The sequence below is a fragment of the Monopterus albus genome, unplaced genomic scaffold (assembly GCF_001952655.1).
Source record: "Monopterus albus unplaced genomic scaffold, M_albus_1.0 scaffold15.1, whole genome shotgun sequence".
Classification (NCBI taxonomy): Eukaryota; Metazoa; Chordata; class Actinopteri; order Synbranchiformes; family Synbranchidae; genus Monopterus; species Monopterus albus.
In genome coordinates this window covers 44,233-61,732 of record NW_018127895.1, presented here as the reverse complement: position 1 = coordinate 61,732, position 17,500 = coordinate 44,233, and the positions used below count along the sequence as shown (strand labels likewise).

Genomic DNA, 17,500 nt, shown 5'->3' with positions numbered 1-17,500 from the left:
GACAAAACCTGAGCTCTGCCCACAGGGCATGTTGAGAGATAACCAGCATGTCCTGATTTTCATAAACAGGTCAGTAAATCATGATTCTAAACTTGCCAAATTGGAAAGCTTGCTGCAGAATTTCAGTGTGTCCTCATAGGAACCTTGACAATTTTCACATCAACCTGGTTAAGCTAAATGAATACCTATAAATAGATGGGAGACCAACTAAAGGAAAAACAAAGTGTCTTAGTCTTAGGGCCACCACGTGCCACCAGAACAGTGCCAGTGTGCCTTGGCAATGCTTCTACAGCTCTCTGAACTCTACTGAAGGGATGAACACCATTCTTCCAAAGATGTCCCCTCATTTGGTGTTTAATGATGGTGGGGGCAATGCTGTCTAATACGTCAATACATAATCTCCCATAGATGCTCAACTGGTGGTTGCAAAGGCCACAGCATATGATTCACATAAGTTTTGTTCTCAATAAGCGTTTCAGTGATCTCTTGTGCCCTGTCATCCTGGACGAGACACACTTTATTCAGGTTTTTTCTTTAATTTGTCACCAACCTGCATCACAGCAGCAAGAGATGAAGAGACATTCACACAGTTAATCCTTTAAACTTGACTAGCATCACATTATACATTCACTTTTGGAGATGTTCAGAAGGGGTCAGCCACTCAATTTACAGCAAGACACCAGTTTGGGTTTGGTGTAATACTCCTTTATCATACTCTGCTCAATTAACTGATTTTTGAAGAAAGAAGAAAAGGATTTTTACAGGCCGAGGCATAGAGAAGAAAACCTCTTACACATAATACAGGGAGGCGCTGGAAAACAAAAGCTGGCCCGAGATGAAAACAAACTGTTGGGGTTTGAGGAAATTGGAAACACAAAAGAGCTGGAGCTGATAAAATCAAGGATCAAAGCTTTGTTTTTGAGAAACTGAAATGATTTAAACAGGACCAGTGGTGGAGTATTAAAGAGCCACAAAAAAAAAAAGACTGATCTCATATGGATAACCTCTGAAAACAGGTCCCGGGGCTGAAGCATGGTCTGCAGCATATAGACATGATGGGGTAATTTCAGCATTGGATTTTAGATGGAAATTACCAAATGCGTTAACCATGTTACTTTGACATAGGCTTTCATCAGCCTTCAGCCTGCTCAATTTACCTATCTTCACTTTATGGTAGTAAAACATCTTTAATTCTTCTCCTGGTTTTCAGCCCTATAAATTTAGCAGGTTAACTGCACTACAAACCAAAACAGCAGGTGCTCATCTTGCAGAACACATCTACTACATCCACTCTTATCACTAAGAAAAACAGCATGACTGAGTGTCTTAGTCATGTAGTTCTCAACACTTACTACGAACAATTTGTCTACTGTGCATCCGTTTTCAAATTAAAGCGGCTCTAACAAATTTTTGCCCTCTAACATTTGACAGAGAGCAAGTGAGAATCAAAACCAACTCAAGCGATAACCCGTCCTCTTCTCCTCCTTGTCCTCCCTATTCTGAAAAGAGCATATTATAACCTGGGATCAGCAGGGGCATGGAGGAAGTACAGCGTGGATTTTAACAACACTGGTCACAGAGGGAAACAAATAAACACAAGGTCTGAAGTTAGCAGTTAACAGTTAACAGTTAACGAGCAGCCTTCTCTGGTGTGGTGGTGTGTGAGCAGACCCAACAGGATACGTGTTTCCCCCCCTTCATGCTTCATTCCCACAATTAAAATATACTGTAGGAGGATACTTCGTTACCTGTGTGCCAACTAGACCATTAGGAAAAATTGAGAGCAGAATGTCAGCACCACCTGAAGGCATTAAAAGGACCTACACATTTTTCACTTTAAAGAAGAATAGTCCTCAGCATCAGTTAGGTTTTCAAGATGCATGGAATTATCTTACTCATATTTAGCATGCAGAGGCATGCTTGACAGCTGGGTCCAAAATAACTGCTCTTTTTATGTACTTGGCAAAACACCAAGTCCAGCAAATAGTTGAGAATGAAAAAGGTAATATGCAGGCAAGTAAAAGCAAATAAAATATGATGCTTTGCTAATACAGATAACCTGATGTTCGGTTGAAACCTTGGCAATACAGAAACACTGAGACTCTCACCCCATAATACTACATTCATCAGCTGTCTTCATTATCTATAGTAAGCCTAGTATTTTAAAATCATTATAACAAGCAAAAACTGTCATGTGTACCACATGGTCAAATGTAACATGCAAAAATTTATTTAACAAAATAAAAACAAGAAATTTAAAAAGTATTTTGTTAACCTACAAATGTATTGTACATAGAAGTGGAATAAAGGGATTGTTTAATTAACTGATCAGTCTATGATAATTTTGATAATCAAATGTTAGTCAGTTATGGATAAAAAAAACAACAAACAATTGTACAACAATTATTATACTTTGTTTTATACAGTAGCAAAACAAAATATACAACTTAAGAAATAAACAAATTACTTAATTTTGTTACAAATTAACAACAACAAAAAAAAAAAAACTGAAACCGTTGGCTGTAGCCCCTTTTTATTATGATAAATGTTATTACTTCTTGTAGTTAAACAATTAACACCAAACCACGTAATCATTTACAAATCACATTAACGTTAGGTAAATTAGACAATCAAATCATTTCATATCGGAGGTGTATTTAACACTAAACTAGATTTAACTGTACATTATAGAGAATAGACCGCTTTGCATTGAGAACTGATTACTTGACGTGTCAGTTAAATCAGCAACTTTAAGCCATACAGCCTGTTAGCAACTACAGTGGGTCAAAAAATTAAACTTCATCTTAAGCTAACTCTTCCGTAGCTAGCAGTTAGCTACAAGTTAACTGTTGGTTGCTGACATCTTATCTTACGATTACAGCAATGATTAGTTAAAGCAGTAACGTTAAGAAAAAGCCTAGAGGTTTTAAACTTACATAGACTCAGAGCAGTAACACGTTTCAAGGGACGCCGGGGGGGCTTCACAATTGCTATCGTCGGATAAGCTAGCTAACAGAAAGGCAATTAGCAGTTAGCCCCAAACAGGCTCATTCAAGCCCCCGTGGGCAGATGTCTATACAATCCGGAAACAAGGCAGTCTTGTACTTTCGCCTTTTCCTTCTCTATCCATATGTTCTATAGATCGGAGGCAGTCGCCGAAATGTAAGACGGCAACGGTCGTTGCCTGCATGCAATTACTATAATGAGAAATTAAGTTGTTAACATCACTAACAAATTATTTCAAGAACAACTCTATTGAGGATTTGAGATATTTTTGATTGATTTTTCAGTATCACAACTATAGTTTTGTTCTTCGAAAGTATGCTTTGTACACTGCTTTGTCGCACAAAAAAGACGTCAATGATCACGTTCACTCAGCTGTTCTCATCACATTGCGGAGGCCGGAAAACAGTTCATTTAAAAGCATTTTAATAATAATTTCAGGTTCATTCTGTCGACATGATCTTACAGCCTTCTCATTAAGCGTGAGTAGACATTTTCTGGAGGCAATGCACATTATATCAATGGTTCGCTACCGGGGCTAGTAAGTTTCTTACTGTATGTTCAAACCTCAGCTTACACAGTGGGAATAATTGCAGCATTACTGCACACACGTACGCAGTGTTTTTTGTTTGCAGAGTTACAGTACATGTCAGTTATATGGTCTAAATATGCTGTAATTATAATAGCAGTGTTCACCTGGTCTAATGATGGTCTTTGCCTAAACTGGCTATAAGCAGTTAATGTGTTTAACCACCTACTTATCATTGAATGGAATAGCTGAGAAATTTCGTGTTCATATACTATATCATGTTGATGATGGAACTCCTCATTCATAGTTTTAATATTATCACATAATATTCATATGTTATATTGAAAACATTTGCCTATTATCAGTGCTTCCATCCAGTGGCCAGATGAAACCCCTGAAAGATGCACAGCTTGGGGCTTTCACTTTCTTTGCCTCAGCTCTTCCACATGATGTCTGTGGCAGCAATGGCCTCCCTCTCACCCCCAACTCCATCAAAATTTTGGGACGTTTTCAGATCCTCAAGACCATCACTCACCCAAGACTCTGCCACTATGTGGACATAACCAGAGGAAAACATGGTATGACTTTCAAAATAGTAGGATACAAGTGAGCGTTTGTTTTGTGGAACGCATGTTTCCTGTGCTTTATATGCAGCTTGTGCTTCTACCTGACTTTATATTGTGTAAGTAACGCATCAGTACATACCTAAACATTATAAATAACTATCAAGAAATGTTTGCATATTTTTTTTTCTTCTTCTTGCTTTATAGAACGGCTCATTGTTGTTGCTGAACACTATGAAAGCAGTTTAAATGATTTCCAAAAACAGGGGAAAGCTGCCAGGTGAGATTTCATTACAAATCTTCATGATCTATTCAGCAATAGAGTGCATGTGATGTGAACCCAGTGTTCTTTACTTCCTCCACTTTGACTGGTGAACAGTAATTGTCAAATTTTTGTGTTTTTTTCATTAATTTATACTGTATTTGATGGGCAGGGAAATGTATACATTAACCTTGCCATCTACTGGCTGCTGTCCAATTTACATAACATTACTGTTTATTGAGTTGAAAATATTTAAGTGCTGAAAAGATAGATTCTCACTTTTCTTTTCTCTGACACAGTCACCACCTTACCTTCAAAATGGTGTGACACACTGTCCTGTTTGTGTTTGTGTTAGCCCAGAGAAGGTGCTGCAGATAGCCTATGAGGTACTTGAAGGCCTAGAGTTTATGAACAAACATGGTATTGTGCACAGAGCCCTCAGTGCACACAATGTGCTCATGGACTGCAAGGTATCGTTTCCATTAAACTATGCCTTGAATGCAAAAAAAAAAAAAAAAAGGAAGTGATTACCTACATGCAGTAATGTGGATGGATTTTTTCTCTGTAGGGGAATGTCAAGCTGGCAAAGTTTGGCCTTTATCACATGACTGATCATGGAGCCGACGTCGATTTTCCCATTGGGTATGTCTTCTTCTCCTCATTTATCACAGAGAAAGGTCCATTAGTGCTACTCTGGAACTCTTCACTTGGTGCAACTGAACTATGGGAGCTGTCTGTTCAGGGTGAAAGTTTCATTTATATTGGTTTGCTTTTAGTCAAATAATAAAAAAGGCAATTGACGGTAACATTGATGCAAAATAATCCCATCCTTTTTCTTAGAAACCAGGTTTTGCGGCATCAAAATAGCTTCCTGGTTGAAGAACTCTAACAGATTGTTGGACTTTTATCCTAATCCAAAGGCTTTTCTGTTCTACCAACTATCTCTGTGTAGTATCCTTTTGCAGACTGAACAATAAAACATCTGGATAGCAAAATGTCATAAATGTAACTATCAGCCAGCTATGCAGATTGTTTGAAGTAACTGTAAATACAGTACATCACCTAGTGACCAAAATGTGAACAACGTTGTAACTTTGCATAATTTTTATGTAGTTATTATGTAACTTGGAGAATAACATATTTATTTGCCCATGAGAAATTTTAGCGAAAGGCCATAATAACAAATTCACTACAGCTCACTAGGAACTCTAAATATTTTTGACATTTTTTCAACTAGCTGTTGAATCAGTTTAAATGACTGGAGGTATCTACAATAAAATTATTTAGAGGCTCACAAAGTAATGTGCTAATGTGCTCTGTGATCTTAACCTCAGGTACCCATCATATCTTGCTCCAGAGGTGATTGCTCAGGGCTCCTTCCACCCTAGTGACCCTTCTTATGATGAAGCTCCTCTGCCCTCAGGACCAAAGACTGATGTCTGGTCACTTGGAGTGTTGCTGTTTGAATTGTGTGCAGTAAGAGTCCTTCATAAACCTCTTCATTTAGGACATTAATATAATGTTTTTATGCTGTTGGAGTTTTGCCTGAATTTCCTGCTGTATGGATTATTTTATCCGTAAAATCTGACCTTGCAAATCTGTTACAGGGTAGAAGATTGTTGCAGAATATTGCTATAACCGAGAGACTGAAATTCATTCTAACCTTAGGTAAATTAAAAGGTTGTAATTATTTTAAGTGCCGAGCAACAGCTCTTAAGCTCACTCAGGCTTACACTGAGATGTTGTTTTAAATCCTCAGGTTGCATGGATGACATTGTCACTGTCCTTGCTGAGGAACATGGTTGCCTCGATACCATTAAGGTAGAGTCAGAATAATGGGCTGGCTTAGCCGTACTCAACAAGATACTGTATATATGAAGATATTTTTAAGAAATAATGATTTTAATGTCTTGTTTTTTTAACTGGAAATTTAGATCACATTATGGGCATCATAGTATTATGGTACAAAAATAGCACTTCAGTCTTTGTAACGTGCACAGACTTTCCACTGTAGGAGGATACTTCCTTCTGACCTGATACACTTTTGTTTAACAAAAACATGAAGTTTAAGTTGGGACCTGTCTGTGTTGTGTGTACTGTAGCTAATGAAGTCATTTTTATACAGGACCTGCCTGAGAATGTTCTGGAGTTATTAAGGAAATGCTTGACCTTTCTTCCATCCAAAAGGTAAATACACTCTCTGTCTGGTATCATATCATGATGGAGGACTTTGGCCATTTAGGTTGTAAGACTTTTTATGCCAAGATTTAACATAATTTCTGAGTTAAAAAATAAATACAACTTCAAGCGCACTCTGTATTTATGGAACTTGCGCTGTTACGCCATTTAAGCCTTTGTGTGTGTATCCTCCAGACCGACCCCTGCAGAGCTGCTGGGAGACTGCGTGTTCAGTGGGGTCTCCTGCCTTTATACACCCTTCCAGAAGCCTGTTAGCCTGTTCTCGTCTTCTCTGCGCTGTGCACATCTGGGGCTCCCAGAGGACATCAGCGACCTTTGCAAAAGTCTGCCCCAGCTACACACACTGCACGCAGACTTAAGCACAAACTGACAATGATACACAGTATACACACCAGTCACTTCAAAATGTCAGTTTTTTAAGCTGAATTGATTATTTTGAGGTGGCTTTAAATAAGCAAGCCATAGTATGTAGTGTCTATGAGGTGGTGTTAATTGTTTTTTGTGTGTGCTATTAGATGACGATGAAGACTACCTGTCAGAGCGGGCCATAGATGAGGTGTACCATCTGTGGTGCCTAGCAGGGGGAGACCTGGAGAAGGAGCTGATCAATAAGGAGATCATACAGTCCAAACCTCCGATTTGCACACTGCCTAAGTACATCACTTGCACACATAAACACATGCGTGCACCGACAGATGCATTTGCTACTTAAGGTTATACAGTTTACAGATGTAGTAACATGTCTCTTTCTTATTTTTTTTTGTTTATTTGCTGTTGTTTGTTAGTTTTGTCCTGGAAGATGGGGAGTCATTTGGGCAGGGCAGGGATCGGAGTTTCTTGCTAGATGACACAACAGTAACACTGTCCCTGTGCCAACTCAGAAATGTAAGTCTACAGAAAAGTGTTTGTGTACACTATTGTGTAAATTCATGTATCACACATAAGGTTGAGAATTGATACACGTGATCATTTGATGCTGTTCATTGTCTTGACATATCGTAAACTGCATATCTTTGGGTTGTTGAAGATGTTGCCATGGATATTTGTCATTCTTTTCTGATGTTTATAGGCTCAAATGATTGATTGATTGAGCCCTAAAACTAATTATCAAAGTGAAATAATCTACATCCAAATAACTCAACAGGTCTTTAACACAATTTGTTACAGCGAGAAAGGCAAACTTGAGCAACGCAGCACATATTTGTATTAATAAGTACTTGTTTGTCATACTTGTTGCCAGAACTGTGTGTTAACAATGCAATTTTTGTACAGTTACAGTAAGTTTATAAAATGTATCTTTGTTTTTGAACACAAAATGTGGATATCAAACAATAGTAACACTGTTGAGCCATCTGGGTATTTTGCAATGCTGTAACGAGTTTCATGTGGCTACCAGAACCTACCCCTAATATTTTTAATGCATATTAAGTGTTTTTAAGATGGGTTTTCTCTGACTTTCCAGAGATTGAAGGATGTAGCGGGAGAAGCCTATTACCCTCTACTGGAAGATGAGTAAGCAGTCTTTATCCTGAACCCACTGCTGTCATCCTCTCCTCCGCTGTTACTATTTTTCACATTATCTGTTTCACATCACACATTTATTTTGGCTCGGGTAATGCCCTTTACATTTCCCCCCTTCAGACAGTCAAGTCTGCCCCAGTCCAACAGCAGTAATGAGCTGTCATCCACCGTCACACTGCCACTCATCATCCGAGAGAGAGACACCGAGTACCAGCTCATCCGCATCATCCTCTTTGACAGGCTGCTCAAGGTCTGGGCCCAATACAGATTCATACACACTTATGTACACACTTTTAAGTCACGCAAACATTGGATGCTGCACTTCACAGTCTGGTGACTGGTTCAGCTCACATATTTTGGAATTAGAGTTGTGTAATTTATTCTCTGTTTAATGTTTGGTGGCTTCAGGCCTATCCTTACAAGAAGAACCTGTTGTGGAAAGAGGCCAGAGTGGATATTCCTCCTCTTGTTCGAGGGCTGGCATGGGCTGCACTGCTAGGTGTTGAGGTACAAGAGAAACGGTAGCCCTGTGTTGAGAAAAGGTGCAGTTTTCAGTTTGTTTTGCATTTATCTTTCTTATTTCACACAGGGTGACATTCAAGCCAAATATGAGAGCATAGACAAGGACACTCCTATACCAACTGACAGACAGGTAACTTGACTGTTTAACACTAGCAGTAAAGGGTTGACTCATTTTCTTAATTGAATTTTGCTTTATCCATTTGTCTGTGTGTGTTTTTGGTGCATGTTATTAGATCGAGGTGGACATCCCACGTTGCCACCAGTATGATGAGCTGCTGTCGTCTCCTCAGGGCCACATCAAGTTCAGACGTGTGTTGAAAGCTTGGGTGGTATCCCACCCTGACCTGGTCTACTGGCAGGGTCAGTCACTTTTACTTTACACTATTCCTTATTGTACCTAACATGGCTGAACACTAGATGGTGGTCATGTCATAGATTGTAAACTCCCTGCCTTGCCCTTACAGTAAGTACAACAGTCTGAACCAACAATTAAGTTATACAGTTTATATTTTCTGTTTTATTTCAGGGTTGGATTCACTTTGTGCTCCATTTCTTTACTTGAATTTCAACAATGAAGGTAAGAATTTTGATCTGAACTTCTGAACTAGCTCACTGCTGTCTTCACCTCTACCTTCTGCTTTTTCTTTTGGCTTCCTTTCATTCTTATGTCCTGCTCTTCACAGCCCTGGCGTACGCCTGCATGTCTGCCTTCATTCCCAAATATTTGTACAACTTCTTCCTTAAGGACAACTCTCATGTCATCCAAGGTAAGATATACTAGGATAATCACTTGTTATGTGTGGAGAAGTTGTACCGCTCTACTATGTTATAATATAAATTACAAACTCTGTGTCATTTTTCTATACTGTTTGTTTCCACTTCAGACATTGAGTGTGTTGAGTTAATGTAGTCAACTGGTACTGCATGTTAAGTAATAACTATTAAACATGTTTAGAGCGTTCAGCTAAGTTCAAAAACAAATTATCATTGACGGCCACAGAGCATCAGGCTGTCGGCTCAGTGTTGATTAAATTTCGGCTCCATGTTGGTCCAAAGCTGTGAAAACTAATTTCATCCTGTCTTAATGGAGTTTGCAGCTGAGCCACATCATTTAGAGATATAGAAACAAATGAAACTGCAAAAGCCTGTAGAGAAGTGTCACAGGACATTCCTACGAGACTGATAACCAGCTACAGCTTGCACCACTTGAACTATGTCACGTATATGGCTAGAATCATTTCTTTCCACCGGTATTATAGATGCCCTGAAGAGGTAACTGCTGTTTATCTGTCTGGTTAGAGCCCTTTTGTTGACTTACAGTGTGAAGGATGGTGGTAGTCAGGGTGTGAATTACATTGTGGTGAATGCTGCTGTGCGCTCCACCTACATATCAGCTAACAAAAGTAACAAATGAAAGCAGTTTGAGAGCCAGGATAAATAACAACATCCCATTCAATGTTGCACACATTATTGACAGCAGGTAAAGTCAGCCCGACCTTCCGATCAAATTTCACAAAAACATACATTTGCTACTACCACAGGGATAAAAGTTATTTCTGTTTCTGTGTTTTATGATGGCTTGATCCCGAGAAAAGCAGCTGTAGCTAAAGTGGTCTCGAACAGCCTGCATGCTCCCGTGGATCACAGTCAGTTTCTGGATCACTTTTGCTACATTACCATAAACAGTTAATACAATAAGCCTACATATTTTTATTTTATTTTAAAAAATTACCATTTTATAAAGTTACACGCAAATAAATCATATTGTGTAGACAAATAGAAAAGAATTCGGCACGTTTTTGAGACCCCCTGAAATTTCATTTTAAGATTTTCAAGGGGCCTGAGCTGTCAGTCAGAGTGCGTTGAGACTCTGAAACCCCCTGTATTTTGTACACTGGTGGTAGCACAGCATTACGCTACATGAATCTCAATTTGACATGTAAAAAAAAAAATAAAAAATTGTTTTCTTGGTCGCACAGTGGATCAGCAGTGTGTCTGTAACCACAAAATAGAAAAAAGTCAGAACATTGCCATTCTTTTTCACAATTTCCTTCTCAAAAGCTAATAAATAGTACAGCTAAAACTATGTCTCTCCTTACAAATAAGACATATTATTAAACAAGATGTTTTGCTTATCAAAATGAGAAAAAGCCAGTGTTTGAAAATCAGTAAACCCTACTGAAAGTTACAAAATAAAACTAATATTTTTGGTGCTAGTTAAGGGTCATAAGCATATGCATTTGCTCTGTAAGTGGTTGGTAATTAAAAGTTCATCTGCTAAATCTCTGTCATACTTTGTGCTGACCTTCTTGACACTAATCAGAAGAAAACTGTCTGGAGACCTGAGAAAGAAAATAATTTTATTGCACAAGAGAGGACAACAATTAAAGAGAATAAGCAAAGTTAGGACAGAAATTCAAAAAGAGTGGACTTGTGACTAGCTACCTAAGCTGTGCAGGACAGTCACAAAGAGTGCTTCAGAGCTGGCCAAAGCTGTGGAATGCCAAACTGGACTGACTTTCATCTCACACTGTAAGAGATACAGTACCCAGCATAGAAGTGGAGTGCATGGTTGTTGTCCACGCAAAAAGCTACTGCTGGAGTCCAAGCACTAGAAAGCCAGTTTAGAGTTTGCCAAGGCCCATATTAAAAAGGGTAAGGAGTTTTTTTCATGCGGGGATGTCTGCGTACTAATGCTGTGGGTGATTTGTACGTCACTGATCATGATGAGCATCACAAATTCACTCCTGCAAATTTTTTTTAGGAGACTGTGCTATCCTCTTTCATTACCTGGGTCATCGGGCACCTATTAAACATGACAGTGATTGTACACAATTTGCCCAAGGTCACTGCTGCATTTGGAAGAACAAGGTGGCCCGGGTGCACAGGCCAAGAGTGTCACCTGACCTCAACTCCTCAGTCGAGCACCTGTGAGGAGCACTCAAACACCAAGGCGCTCGAGGAGGTCATCCTCCTGCAGTGGAAGGGATTGATCTGGCTATATGTCTTGAACTACACTGGGTGCCAAGAAAACTCAGTGCCATACTTAAAAATAATGGACGTCATACTAATAACTAGAACATAACTTTTTTTTATATTTTATATTTGCTTTTTTTTTTTATATCAAAGGTGTACTCATTTTTGCAATCCTCTATGAGCAAAGCTGCCTAATTTATTTATTTAAGTTATTGATGACAAATTTTCTTAGGTTGTTATTAAGCGTATGTTTAATACATTTCTATTTTGTCATCTTTCAATCAGTTGTAATGGTAATCTTTTAGAGATATAAATGTATCTTTACTGTATGTTGAGGTGTAGTACTCATTTATGCTGTATACACCATCTAAAACTATCTGACATCATTACATGACTGCCAAACTAAATCCAATCATTTATGATGTCAGTTCATGTATTCAGCAATACTGCTTGCACTCTGTTTTTTAGGTTTTAGCACACAAATTGCACCCTAGCTTTTGTGTAGACCTTTCACACCTCTGTCTGTGTTTCAGAGTACTTGACTGTCTTCTCCCAAATGATTGCCTTCCATGACCCAGAGCTAAGCAACCATCTAAATGAGATTGGCTTCATCCCAGATGTAAGTTTCCAAGTGTGCTCTGGCAAACTGATGATAATAAACAGCAGTAGGATAACAACATTCATCTTTTATTGCACGTTTAACTTTAATGGGAAGTCCAAGATACTAAGAAATGATTCCTCTTTCTTGCTCTACACCAGGGGCAAAAGAAATGACCATCCATATATCACCATGTATATCTTTTCATTGTCAATGACATTTTTTGTTCCACATTGTCCTTTCCAAAATTTGTGGCCAGGGACAAGTTCTCCCTTAGGTCCACTGGTGATGATTTATACAGCGACTAATGTCTGGCAGGCACACTTAATGATTGTCCTCTGCCAGGTTTACTTTATTTCTCTTACTCTGAGCCACGTCCTCCTGCCCTTCACGTTCCTTCCCACACTTCTGCTCAGACAGTGACAAGGTTAAAGTCGATTCTGTCTCTCTGGGCTTTCAGTTAGCGTGCTGATGAATGTGTCACCTGTGGACCAGCCTCTGGAACATTACCCAGTGAAAAGTGGGGTCCTTCAGCCTCTTTCTTGCAGTTTCTGACAGAGCAGTTACTTTTTTAAAGTTGGGCAAGTAAAGCACCTGAGTGTGCTTGATGATTGTCATAATATAAAGTGCATAGGGAAAAGGTTATTATTACTATTATTTTTTTTGTAAACAAAGTCTTACCTTGGAGATGTCCAGTTGTGATTCTTGGCTCTACAAAGAAGAACATGCTCTTATATTGCTGAGTTAACATTTACTTCATGTGCTGTACTACCAGCACTGACTTGCCTTTCAAGGGAGTCTTGTTTTTATTGTTAGGCCAACATAATATTGAGACAGGCTTTGTTGATACTGCTTTCATGCTTGATATCAATCCCAGTAATGAGACTGTACAGATCATAAATCCCCTTTTCCTCTGTGAACTTTAGAGAACACACTGAACTGTTGTTTTACTGAGGCAATAAATCCATCATCCCCTAAAAGACCAAATGTCAGTGCAGTATGAAATGGATTCAATTTCCCATATATCCAAAACACGGCTTAATACAGCTTTTCTGAAAAAGACAAAGCTTGTGCAAGCATGCAAAACCACAAGTACTCTTTGGAAATGCTGTGGTGTTTAAGGTCTCTGCTCCAGCAAAACCTTAGGCAGAGTGTCAGTTTGCATAGCCCGTGGTTTAATTCAGGCTATGTTCAATATGGCTGCATCTCCTCTCCTGGGTCTGCCATTTACACCTACACTAAGCCAATCTGGCTGAACCTGCTGTCATGCTGCCGAGCTGTTGAGATTGAGGTTGAGAATCAGAGTGCAGCGGCTCTCTTTCCTGCTCTTCACTCATGGGCACAAAAGTGGTCCACTGAGCAGTCACCAGCTCCCCTGTAATTAGCTATCAATTAACTGGCTGAGATAAGCTCCAGTATTCCTGCAGACTCTGTTCCAATCCAGAACCAGCTAGAGCAACAGTGGCCAGGCATTTGCAGGTGTTAGAACAGGTGGTTAATGGTGGAGTGTGTGTGTGTGTGTGTGTGTGTGTTAATATGTGAATGTGAATGCAGTCTCTTTAATCTCAATTTTATGCATTTCCTTCTGGGGAAGTGTGGAATGGAGAGAGTGAAATAGGAGAGGAAAGGAGGGGTGACAAGATTGGTATAATGAGATTCACTGTTAGCTTTCTCCCCCCGGCTAATAACCAAACTCAGCAGTCTGCTCTTTATTGCCATCTCTGTTTCTAAGAGGCTGTAGAGATGTGCAGCCATGTGTGCTGCTTTTCTTAAAGACTAGAATTTTTCTAGTGAGAAATCAGCTCATTCATTTCATTTGAGCTCCTTGCAATTTGTTTTGACATACTGAATTGTACGCACAAACGAATGCCGCATTATCTCATACACATGCCTGTATCTTGTTCTATTTTTTTTCTTTTCCATGCAGCTTTATGCTATTCCATGGTTCCTGACTATGTTTACACGTAAGTAGCTTTTCTTTGTACTCTCATTGTGGATGCGTTGGTGCCCTGAGCATGATCCAAAACTTTTAGAAGATGTTTTGAGTCTGCATCAATTAGAGTATCAATAAAAGAGCCTGAAAAGGTCAGTGGCTCCAGTATGGACAGGTTTTTGTGTGTGCTTGCTAGGTGACCTTTATTCCAGCTGCTAATTCATTCCAGTCCCAAAGGGAAAGGACTCAACTGCTCAGTCCTATACTGCCTCAGATTTTCACCAGCCCATCTTTATTGATCTGAGGTTTATAATATTTATGCAGTTTTATGCTGATAACTACTCACAGCAGTGACTTCTGTGTAGGAACACATGTGAAAACCAGGTAACCACAAACATTATACAGTAGTTTTTAAAAAGGTAAAGGTCTTTTGTATGCTGGTACAGGTCTGCACCAAGTGTCATGTCGCTGTGACTCTGTGACTAAACAGACTGGTGGAACTGAGCTGTAGACTTCACAAGCTTACTATAGCGCTCCCTGTGGGCCCGTCTGCACCACAGCGACTCAGTAAGACTCTCAATGCAGCAAAGTAAAAATATAACACTCAAATGTGCTTGAGATATTTAATAAAAGATAGTATATAAGCCATTGTAGGTGTTGGGACAGATGTCATCACATCACAGTTTCATAAATATTGGTTATATTGTTATGATTTCAGAGTTAGCTGAAAGAACAGAATTCATGTATTTTAACCTGCAGTTCATGAAAAGATTTTTGAGATGATATTTGAAGAATAATAATAAAGCACATCTCAATCCATGGGTAGGTTGTAGCACACAAAATGCTCAATTCCAGGATGGTAAAAGAAAAAAGCCTTATAAATATGGATTTACTGTGACACCTTATAAAATATGCTTCATTGGCAAGCTTTCCTTACCCAGAGCACCTTGAGGAGGACATGATGTATTTTTATAAGTTGTTATCCCCCTCTTTATGGACATTTATGTAACAACTTAAGTTATAACAAGTTTGTCATTTCTAGTATATTGCCAACAGGAAGATAATTTTGTATGTTTTGGGTGCATGCCAGCTGAGATTAAGTATTTGGCTTAACACAAATGCTGAATAAGAGTTTTAACAAAATGTTTTCAACGCTCGGACCTCTACAAGAAATATTACACATACTGGAAGCCTAACTGTTAGCATCCTGTACAAGTCTATGCTACATGAGATGTACATAAAGGTTTTATTTTGGCTTGTTCTCAACATGCAGTTTGTCAGTTGATGGCAGCATTACGCTTTTATCTTGCCACTGAGCACAGTTGGAACTATGAACATATTAACAGGGGTTACGGGTCACTGTTACAAATTTACTTTTGTGTGAGTAACATTTTCTAGGCGCGGTCCCATCATACGGTGCAATGGCTTGAATAGGTTTTCTGCCCTTTAGTCTATAATTTTTGATAGTACTTTGATACTCTGCAGACATAATACAAGCTGTGATTTTAAATAATTGTGGCCAAATTCATTTGGATGTACTCCATTTATCCTCAACCCTGTGCTTTGAACTGGGATATTTCATTCTTCAGTGAAACACACACATCCTCACTAGAGAAAACTCCTGGTGTGGAGAGCGTGAGGTGTGACCCTTTTAGCCCTTATCCTCCCCCTGAGGCAGTGTGTGAGTCCAGTATTCAGGAGGTGTGCCCCTCTGACTGCTAATGTCCCCAATCCAATATGAGACAAGGTTGGAGGGTCATCTTCCATTCACACACAGTCACACATACACACACCCAGACGCATTGCCTGTCACTCACATGCACTAGTCTGCTCAGCTGACTGCTAATGTGGTGTGGACCCTCCGAGGCCTTTTCTTAGCACTCGCGCTCTCTCAGCCTGCCTCACCGCAGTCTCACGCTCTGCCTAGCCACACATCTACTGTTGAGCATCCACATTAACACACCCTAGTATGATACAAACAGGTGGACCTACTGGTTTTCATGCATAAATCTCAATAGGGAGGAAATATTAACTTTTCATATACAGATAGTACTATGATTGAAATAATAACTGCAGTGGGACATATTATCGGGATGTGGTCTTATTTGACTTGAAATAATCTCTCCTGGCTCCAAAGCTTCTCAACCCACTGATGTTCTTCCTGTCATTTTCCCACAACACCACTCACTTAAAACCATTTTCCCAGCTGCCTCCCCCACATCACATATCCTTCCAGCCAATCTTGCCAATACACAGTTTTGTTTATTGAGCTTCCATTGTAAAGCCACAGAGCCATGTTAAGTAAATGTGCTATGCACATGCAAATTGTGCTCATTATGTACCGAGCCCCCATTTCTCACTCTGTGCATGTTGCATGCTATTGTCCCGCTTATAGGATTCTATTGTGCATCTTTCAAGGGATTTGTCTTGTGAGGCACTCATGTATTCAGTCATTTTATACAATATTTTCTTTGTTGTGTTTATTTCTGTACCCACCATATAGATGTTTTTCCACTGCACAAGATTTTCCACCTGTGGGACACGCTGCTGCTGGGTAACTCCTCTTTCCCCTTCTGTATCGGCGTGTCCATATTGCAGCAGCTCAGGGATCGTCTTCTGGCTAATGGCTTCAATGAGTGCATCCTACTCTTTTCTGACCTGCCAGGTGAGAATATGAACTGGTATTTACAACGTTGTATATACGCCGTCTGTCTTTTGTCCGTTATTCATGCTTTAAGCCACAGCACTTGTGTGTTCATAAACACTTGAAAATCACATGGAAATACTTACTTCTGCCTTCCCCAAACTTGATCTTGAACACTGGCCATCTATATCACCAACTGGCATTTGCAGAAGGCTGTGTTTCGCTCCTCAGAGTACTAATGTTTGCTGATGTGTTTGAGTTAATGATATCCTCAAAGCAGGCAGCACTGCACTCCTACACAGACATACTCCCTCCTTGATGTGCTATTTGCGTGCCACACTCTGCTCTGTATCTGTTGACAGTCAACCACTGCACCCTGGGAGTTGTCCGTTACAGAAATCACAACCTTTGTGGTTCCCCAGCATTCACATCGCTAACTCATTTCTGAGCTTTAAGTTCATGTTTAGCCTGAGTTGACTCTTAACCAGTGACGTGCGGTCAGGGGAGGCAGGTGAGGCAGAGCCTCCCCTGTCAATCTTGAAAAGAAAAAAAAAGTTAACCATAAAATATAATAAATGTTAATATTTGTCGGCTGGTGTGTGTTGTAGGCCCTTTTGCCGTTCGAATCCGATGTTGAAGTAAAGAATAGCAGAATTTCCGTATGTCCCGTTCAAATACATGGAGGAGATGCGCGATGAGGCAGCACTTTGCTGTGCCTCTCGGTGGATCGTGTAATCCTCACAAACTGTA

The 17,500-nt window shown here is 39.6% G+C and overlaps 2 protein-coding genes across 3 annotated transcripts in view; one reads left to right on the top strand and one right to left on the bottom strand.

Annotated features, from left to right (window-relative positions):
- The window catches only part of aimp1a (aminoacyl tRNA synthetase complex interacting multifunctional protein 1a), a 13,251-nt gene extending 10,200 nt beyond the window's left edge, over positions 1-3,051 (bottom strand). Inside the window, exon 1 of the mRNA XM_020591759.1 lies at positions 2,937-3,051. Within this exon, the coding sequence (XP_020447415.1) occupies positions 2,937-2,938 (2 nt within the window). The 5' untranslated portion in view covers positions 2,939-3,051. The remainder of the gene's footprint in view (positions 1-2,936) is intronic.
- A 33-nt stretch (positions 3,052-3,084) lies between these two features.
- Positions 3,085-17,500, top strand: part of tbck (TBC1 domain containing kinase) — a 40,320-nt gene continuing 25,904 nt past the window's right edge. Inside the window, exons 1-23 of one of the 2 annotated variants that reach the window (XM_020591757.1) lie at positions 3,085-3,162; positions 3,445-3,485; positions 3,898-4,110; positions 4,303-4,375; positions 4,713-4,827; positions 4,926-4,999; positions 5,692-5,833; positions 5,965-6,025; positions 6,117-6,178; positions 6,483-6,544; positions 6,731-6,879; positions 7,072-7,210; positions 7,342-7,441; positions 8,019-8,068; positions 8,198-8,327; positions 8,486-8,584; positions 8,667-8,729; positions 8,833-8,959; positions 9,126-9,176; positions 9,283-9,366; positions 12,109-12,194; positions 14,101-14,137; positions 16,610-16,771. In XM_020591757.1, the coding sequence (XP_020447413.1) occupies positions 3,918-4,110; positions 4,303-4,375; positions 4,713-4,827; positions 4,926-4,999; positions 5,692-5,833; positions 5,965-6,025; positions 6,117-6,178; positions 6,483-6,544; positions 6,731-6,879; positions 7,072-7,210; positions 7,342-7,441; positions 8,019-8,068; positions 8,198-8,327; positions 8,486-8,584; positions 8,667-8,729; positions 8,833-8,959; positions 9,126-9,176; positions 9,283-9,366; positions 12,109-12,194; positions 14,101-14,137; positions 16,610-16,771 (2,059 nt within the window). In that variant the 5' untranslated portion in view covers positions 3,085-3,162; positions 3,445-3,485; positions 3,898-3,917. The remainder of the gene's footprint in view (positions 3,163-3,444; positions 3,486-3,897; positions 4,111-4,302; positions 4,376-4,712; positions 4,828-4,925; positions 5,000-5,691; positions 5,834-5,964; positions 6,026-6,116; positions 6,179-6,482; positions 6,545-6,730; positions 6,880-7,071; positions 7,211-7,341; positions 7,442-8,018; positions 8,069-8,197; positions 8,328-8,485; positions 8,585-8,666; positions 8,730-8,832; positions 8,960-9,125; positions 9,177-9,282; positions 9,367-12,108; positions 12,195-14,100; positions 14,138-16,609; positions 16,772-17,500) is intronic. The other variant, XM_020591758.1, reaches the window with a different exon arrangement.